This window comes from Prinia subflava, chromosome 18 (genome assembly GCF_021018805.1).
Source record: "Prinia subflava isolate CZ2003 ecotype Zambia chromosome 18, Cam_Psub_1.2, whole genome shotgun sequence".
Lineage (NCBI taxonomy): Eukaryota > Metazoa > Chordata > Aves > Passeriformes > Cisticolidae > Prinia > Prinia subflava.
Window position 1 is genome coordinate 13,220,324 of NC_086264.1, and position 8,217 is coordinate 13,228,540.

The 8,217-nt window shown below is 49.1% G+C and overlaps 1 protein-coding gene across 1 annotated transcript; it reads right to left on the reverse strand.

The window, feature by feature from the left end:
* On the reverse strand, positions 1-7,567 carry REELD1 (reeler domain containing 1). Its single transcript, XM_063415472.1, has 6 exons — positions 7,268-7,567; positions 6,259-6,481; positions 4,234-4,527; positions 3,998-4,029; positions 3,448-3,682; positions 1-908 (listed from the first exon to the last, which is right to left on the reverse strand). The coding sequence occupies exons 1-6, from the start codon at positions 7,485-7,487 to the stop codon at positions 182-184; spliced, it is 1,731 nt and encodes a 576-aa protein (XP_063271542.1). The 5' UTR covers positions 7,488-7,567; the 3' UTR covers positions 1-181.
* Between the last annotated feature and the right edge of the window lie 650 nt (positions 7,568-8,217).

The following is an 8,217-nucleotide window of genomic DNA, read 5'->3' on the forward strand; positions in this document are numbered from 1 at the left end:
GTCATTGCCACAGTGACAGCTAACGAGCAGATACACAGTATTAATTGCAGTAAGAGTAACACGCTGAGCAATCTATCAGCCTCTATCTTCCCGGCAGCTGCAGTTCAGATACTTTTGCCAAGCAGCTCTGTCTGAAGCGGCTGCTCTGGGTTTGTTTGCCTCTGTGGCAGCAGCAGAGGGCCTAAACTACCACTGTCCTCTTCCCGCTGCCCGAGGGGCCCACCCAGTTGCACTGGGCTCTCACCAGCACGAAGCCGTTGTCCCGGGCCTTTCGGAAGTGCAGCACGTGCCCGCCGTCGGTGACGGTGACACCGCCGGGGTGGTGCCCGCTGACGGCCACCCGTGCCCGCCTGTGGCAGCGCCGGGCACAGGCACAGCGCACGGCGGCCGCCAGCGCCAGCCCCAGCGCGGCCGTGCACACCAGCAGCGTGCCCAGCCGGGCTGCCAGGAGCCCTCTGCCGCGGCCCTCCCCTCTCCCGGGAGCTGCAGACTCGGGAGCTGCCCGGGGCACCCCTGGCAGGGTATGGGCAGCTGCCTCCTGCTCGTCCTTGTCCTCGTCGCCCGCGCTGCCCATCGCCTCCAGCCGCGGTGCCAGCTCTCTTTGTGCCGTTCGCCTCGAAGCCGAGGACAGATTGCCGGCAGCGCTGGCATCGCCAAGCCAGGCTGTGGTTGCAGCAGTGTCACCCAGGTGAGTGCGGGTGTGCAGGGCAGAGGGAGATGCTGCCACGTGTGGGGAGGCTCTCAGGATGGTCCCACTCTCGGTACTGCCCTTTGAAGGTAAACACATGCCAAAATGTGCACGGAGGGAAGAGAAAAGGAGGCTGGTTAAGTTTTTACTACTTACCTCATGGAATGCTTCAACTCTGTTTCTGATGCCCATGTGTCCCTCTGGCTTTAGATTAACTCTTCTAAGAGCTGTTTACTCAGCCTTTAGAAAAGGAAGCAGATGCACCCCTGCTCCATCCAGGCTAGAGTTGCCATGGGAAGAGCAGAGGCACTCGAGTTGGTCCCAGGCTCAAAGGCAGTGTGGTTTGGAGGGGCAAAGGTGAAGGGCACAGGTAGAGAGGAAGGTCACTGCTTTGTCTGACTAAACATGTGCAGTTCCTGTTGTGGTGGTGGTATTTTTCACAGGCATCATTATCACAAAATAATATCACTTAATACACAGTTCCCACCTTGAGTGGCCCCAGGGTCATCCAGAAAGGGCAGGTGTGTCCTTCCCAGCTGAGCTGCCTGTGCAGGCTCACACAGACCCGCTGGGGTTCAGCATTGCCCTTCTGAGGCCATGGGAGACTTGGGATGGCCTGTGCCATCAGCAGGTTTGGGGCATTCACATATAACCTATAAACTCTCCCCAAACCTGTCTTGCTCTCTCAGTTTGCACAGCCAGTCTTGAACCTTGTGCCCCTCTGTGTTGCTCAACCACCCATTTTAGTGGGAATGACAGTTCCTGCCTGGGCCTGTTTCTGCGGACTGCCTGGTTCCATGTACCTTATTTTAACTTATTTTAACTGTCACCAAATGCCAGCTGCTCCATGCCAGCTCTGCAGCCCAGGCTTGGCTGCAGGTATAATCCAAGACTAACTGGGGAACAAGCGTGCAATTTAGGAGCCCCCCAGTGAATTTTTCCATTCCCACTATGCACCTGAGCCCCCATCCAAAACCTGTAAAATGCACTCGAGTTTTTAATTTGGCTCCACTGAGATTTGGATCTGGCCCTCAGTAGGCTGGCACATCTCCAGCCTGTCCAGCCCAGCAGGCTTTTTCACACATCCATTAATTACACCAGAGAAACTCTCACCCTCTACCATCATTAGTGATTTCTAAAGCTTCCCGGGAAGGCAGTGTGACAGGAGCACAAAGCTGAGGTAGGAGCCCTGGCAAGCTGTGAAGCAAAGTAGTGGAGGGTCAGAGCATGCTTTGTGGAAGGAATGGTTTCTGAAGGCACTATTAAAATACGGTAGTAAATAGAAGACTTTCAGTGGCTGAACTGCAAACTGTAAAGTGGCAGGCTGGCAAATATGGATCACTGCCCTCAAAATGCAAATGCCGTACTGTAAGGATATACTGCAGGATTTGGGACTTAGGGGTAGAAAATGGAACTGCCTCACAAGTCCTTGCCTTATCTCAACTCATTTCTCCCTTCTTTTCGTATTCCTTTCCATTCTTGTCTAATTTCTCAGTGTTTTTGTTTCATTATGCTCTTCCAATCTTGCTTGTGCAATAACTCATCCTTCCCTGTGGTTTCCATCTACTCCCAGTTCTCCACTTCTCTCCATGGCTATGCTAGGTGTTCATGGCACACGTTTCTCCTTAACTTGTTCTCCGTCCTTTACTCCTTCCTAAATATTTGAGCCTCATTCTGTGCTGTATGTCCCCTTTCTTTTATTTTCTGTGAGATTATGTCTCTTCCTCCTTTGGCATCCTGGAAACCAGGTCTAGTTCTTTCTTCTCCTTGTATTTTTCTTCTCTCCATCACATGCATAGTGGAGTTACCCTGTTAACTCTTTATGCTAAGCACACACATTTCCAGGAAACTGTAGTCCCCTTTACATAAGGGAAAGCAATTATTTTTACAGTGGGCCTCTTAAAAATGCAGGCAGAGGGCTCAAAAAAACCCAAAAAACAACCAACCAAACCCAAACTGGAAAAAGAATTAAAACCCGATTTACCCCAAGAGTAGTTTTAGCCACTTCTGACACCTCCATGTGCTGCTAGGGTGCCCTCCCTGCCCCGGTGCTTACCTTCCTGGTGCCTGTACACATCAAACATGAGTGTAGGGTGGCAGCACTGGCACTGCCACCTGCTCTGAAACAGGGACAGAGGAAAGGCAGGGTTAGCAAGTGACACCTTGGCTCACACCACCGAGAAGTGCTGCTCCTCAGAGCAGTTTTGGGATGCATGCAGTCATTGTGGACCTTCCAAGCTGTATTTTGAATTATGCCTGCTCATTGATTCCTATCCCCATCACTTTCACCCACAGTATGAAATGTTTCATGAAAGCTCATACAGCCCAAACCTTCTAAGACTTCTGAGCAGACATCCTCAAGGCCAAATTTCATAATTGCTTTGCATCCTTTTTTTCCTTTTCCCTTCAGATGGTGAAATAGGTCTGCTGAGTTCACTGTTTCACTAAATATTTGTCTGCACTTTCAGAAAAATGTTGTAACAATCGATAGGTTTTATCACATTTTCCCACCACCTGGCCAGTCCCCCACTGTGCTGAGCGAGGCAGCGTTGGGTTCTTAGGAGTTTTGGATTTTCTCCCTGTCCTTGTCATGGGCAACATCCAAAGGATTGTTTCTCAAAATCTCTGCAAACAAACCCCCTCTCACCTCCCCTCTGCACGCAGACACCTTCCTGATTTCCCTTGTTCATCCATAGGAGACCAGTACTATTTCCCTTCCCCACAAGGAGAACCAGCTTTTCCCACCACCCGCTTTTTACCCGTTGAAGGTGCTGTAGCTGGAGGCATTGTCCCGGGAGACGGAACCTTGCAAGGCACCCACGGTTCCAAGTTCTTGGGTGGGGAGGGACGGCTCCAGCCCCCGGGCTGGGGAGCGGCTGCTGCTGCCGGGCAGCGCCCGCGCCGTCCGGGCCGGCTGCCTCGGCTCCGGCCCCGCACCCGGGCCCGCCTCCGCCATGCCCGCGGGGCTGGCGGGCAGCGGGGAGCCGGGGGCAGCTGCGGGAGAGACGGGATCTCGTCCAGCAGGGAGACAAAACAAAAATCAGGGAGACAGCAGCAGCAGTCCATTGTCTTCGGTTTGTTTATTTCAAATCCCGCCCAAGGTTTGCCAGGAGGGTTTGTAACAGCCGCTCTTTTATTTTCGTGTCACTTATTTTTAAGTGGGAGCCCACAAGGAAACTAAAGCAGCAAAGCTTGCTGCCTATGTAATGGTCAAGTAAAGTAATTAAAACTCAGCCTTGGTCCGTGCCAAAAATGCTGAGAAATTCATCTGATTTGGGTATAAGTAAATCCTTGGAGCATCTTACTGACCAAAGGCTGCGTAAATACCACTAAATATATACCTGGAGGGCAATAATCACATTTAGAGACAAATCCATTCTTCTGTTTAGCCAACATTGCCAATTGCACTTCCTTCTCTTCAAGACCTGAGGTTTTAGGTAAAGCATTTTAAGATTTGCATTGAAATCATAAGATCTGGCAACCCCATTTAACTGTCTGGTGCCCTCCTCCAATACTGCCCCACACCTCCACTCCAGGGAGCTCACCATGGCCAGCACTGATCTCCTCTGCAGACACAGGAGTTAAATGGGTCCCCCCATTGTCTGGGCCACTTGTGTTGGGCACTTGCCCAGAACAAGCTGCAGACCCCCTCTGCAGGGGTGTTGGTAAGAAATGAGGGTTTGCTCACCGTACCTGTGGGGTGAGGGTCGGCTGGGCCCTGCGGGGCCGTGGGGGCTTCGGTCTCCTTGTCAGCAAGAGACTCGTTCTGCCCTCCCTGGGCCACAACAGCAGATTCAATCTTGGCCCAGTAAACAAAGTATGACTGGACTATGGAGATGCTGTTAAAACATAATCAGGCAAGAATTTACTGGCTCTGTGGCATTAATAAAACATCTGACTGTTTAGCTAATCACAAAGACTGCCTTAATCTGAAGAGAGAACTAATGCAGAATTATTTTAAAGTATTAGCCTGTTGTACATTTTCTATTACAAATAAAAGCTACTGTGTTCCATAAGAAAGATTCAGGGTGAAGAATCACCACTCAATTAATAATTAAATTCAGCCAAAAATTGTGTGAGAACTTAAACAAAAAAAAAATTTAAAAAGCTTTATTACATCCATCATGTTGATAGAATTAGATTTGTAAAACTTGGACTAGCTATGCTTATAATCTTCTGTAGGCAGGGAAACAACAGTGGTATTTATTAATTAAAACAAGCCAGTGTAACTTGTACAAACAGCAGAATAGGTAAGGGGAAGAAAAAGTCTCTCTTCTCAGCCCTCTGATATTTGAGCCCCCCTAACCCTCTGCTTTTTGTCAGGTGCCAAAACTTTGTTGGCCAACCTTTAACTTCACTCCGAGAGCCTTATTTAAGCTGGAGGTTTTGGGAGAATTTCAGCTCAGATTGCTCAGCTGCTTCTGAGAATTATCTAAGGAGAAACCAGCCTGGGTTTTCCTGTGCCAGATGACACTTACAAGGCATTTTTGAGCCTAACAAGGTGTTTTTCCAGATGCTGTGACAGGGTAAAAAGGGAGAGTCTATCAGATATCAGCTCAGAGGGTCAAAAGCCAGAGTGGGAAGGAAGTATCAGAGTGGGTGGCTAGGACTAGGTCTTGTTGGGATTTGGTTGGGTTTATGTGGGGCTTTTTGTGAGTTTAATAGTATTTCTTTAAACTTTAGTGGCATTTTCTGATCTAAAGCAATGGCCAAAATTGGAAATTCCAAGCAGCAATATTTCTGTTTCAATGAATTTCCTTGAATGACGATGAGATGCTTAAGCCACAACACTCAACAGGACACTTAGGTTTTGGGAAGCAGCCAAGGATCTGCCCAAGCAGTTTCTAAGTGGTTTTGTAAAGTTGAAATACAACAATTTAATCTCTTTTGAAATGAAAAGCCATTGTGCTTTCTCTAAGGCAGTCAGTTAGAAGACGTTTAATTTCATTCCAAATCAGAACCAAGCTACTTGGACATTTTGGGACTTTGGTGCCAAATAGAGATGTCAAGTTTTGACACAGTGCTCACTCTCTTTCTATTGTGAGTGATTCTGTTTACACTGAACTTTTTTTTAAAGGAGAACTGATATACAAGATTATCCTGTAGCCAGGGAAGTCCTGTGGGCTGTATTATTTACAAAGACAGGCAACATGGTCACGGTTCTCTCTTTAATATTAAATAACATTACTTAATTAATATTACTTAATATTACTTATATTACTTAATATATAAATAGAAATAGAAATAGAAATAGAAATAGAAATAGAAATAAATATTAAGTAGTATTCATTAATATTAATTAATATTAAGTAGTATTAATTAATATTTCTGTTTCCTAAAATGCTTAAGCTGTCTCTTCCAGTGTATCTATTCTGAGGAAACAGTGACCATGTAAATAAAAAGCAGCACTAGGCAGCAGATACTAATGGTGATTTGTGTAGCAGCGGGGGTACTGTTGCAGCATTTGGTCAGTATTTATCTATACTGGGTTCAAGATACATAAACCGCTGCACTGGACAGCCTGAAACTGAGAAAACTCTAATGTTGATTAGGAAGAAGCACATCCTTACAAAAACTTGATGTCTCCAATGGGTTGGTCTGGTGCTTTCCATACGAAGGACAGGTTTCTCTTCAGTGACTTGTCCGAGTGTGTGACAGTGTCACCATCTTCAGAACAAGTCAGCAGCTTGGAGCCCGGCGGCAGGAGGACGAACGTGCCGGCGATTTCGTTGTTGGACACTGTGCGAGCTTGCAGCATAAAGCCCATGTAATCCCGGGTGCTTCTTACTGTCACTTTGGGAAGGCAAAGCACAGGACACAAAGGGATTTGTCTTGCTGCTATGGAGTGAATTGCCTGCAGTGGAGTTCCCAGAAAAAACCTTGGGCAGCGCTACTGAAAACACCTTGCTGTCTTTGTCCTCACAGTCTGTCTTGGACATGCTGCATATGGAAGGCCAGACCTTTACCTTTGGTTTTGCAGTGTGTAACTGCACACAGGATTGGCCTGAGTCTTCCCCCCATCCCTCCTGGATGATGGGCTGTTAACCCCATGGGATCAGGCAGCATGCAGCCATTTTTGAGGAGGGAGGTTTGGACACAGCTCTGTGTGTATGGACACTGTCAAAGCTCGTGTTCTACTCTCAGAGGGGTTTTGTTTTGCACAGGGATGGATGGGCAAGTGGCCAAGCTGAGGGATGGTGCCTCTCAGCTCTGTCTGCCTGAGGAGCAGCAACGCCAGGGATGGGGAATGCTGCCAACCATGCCCAAGAGTCAGTCACCCAGACCCCCTCAAGTGGTGCACAGGGGCTGGGAGGGTGACTTCACCTCCCAGCCTCTCATGTGCCATTGCACGTAATGAGGGCTGGTATGGTTGAGACATGATTGAGATCAATGAATCCCACCCAAAGCACCCATGCTGCAAACAGAATTCCTCTGTAAATATGTCCTCATGACAAGAGAGGTGTTGTAGCTCTCCCAGAGCAGTCATCCCTCTTCCCAGACCTCGCAGAGATTAATTCCATCGCTTGAGATAAGCTACCGTGTATTTCTCAGACGCAGGAATGAGCAGCCGTTCCTTACCTGGCACCTTGTCTCCCGGGAAGTAGAAGGACCTGTTGGTGTGGACAGTGATGTAGCTGCTGCTGGAGCTGTGCAGCTGCACCCGCAGGTGCCTGGGCATCATGTCAGCGCAGGCGGACGGGCTGGCACCCTGCGAGAAGGCGGCTGTGCAGGACGCCAGGCACAGCGCGGCGCAGGCCCAGCCAACCGCGGCACCGCGGGCTCTCCTGCCATCCTCCATCCCACAGCAGCAAACAGCCTGCAGTTCCTCCAGAGCAGGGGCTCCCCAAATGCTGCCGCTGATTTGTCTGGCCTCCAGAGCCGCCCTCCCCGCTGTCGGTAAAGAAAAGGGGATAAGTGATCTCCGTGGCACCTGCAGCCACTTTGGGAACCCAGTGTTTACATTCTGAACTGTTCAGGCTGGGAGAGGGAAGAGCCCCCCACAAGAGGATGTGTTTCTGGTGAAGCTGCCAGTGGAGGGAGCGGCTAGAAGAGATTTACTCTAAGAAGTCTTGTGGGTTTGAGGAGGAGGAGCAGGCTCTGTACAGCCACAGTCAGCACCCTCCACTGCTCCCAGCCCAAATGTACCCCAAAAGGGGAAACATCTGCCCCAGCAGTGCTGCTGCAGGCCACATCACATAGGGGGTGGTGCCCAGGGCACAGCCTGTCCCTGCCTGCCATCACAGACCCGTGTCCCTGTGGTGGCAGCACAAAACACATTTCCAGACTGAACAGAGTATTGTGCCATTCTGCGTTCTCAAAATGCACTTTCCAAAGTCAAGCTGAGGGATGAGTGTGTGGCATTCACTGTAATGGACATCACAAAGCAGCTGCTCCTGATTTTAATGTAGCACTTTCTACCTTTTCTTTTCAACATGCAGCCTTGCCTGCCTTAGATGTCATTACACTTAATCAATGAGTAAGTGTAAATAAATCAGAGGAAACAGAGGCTGAGGAGGTCTAGCTTACAC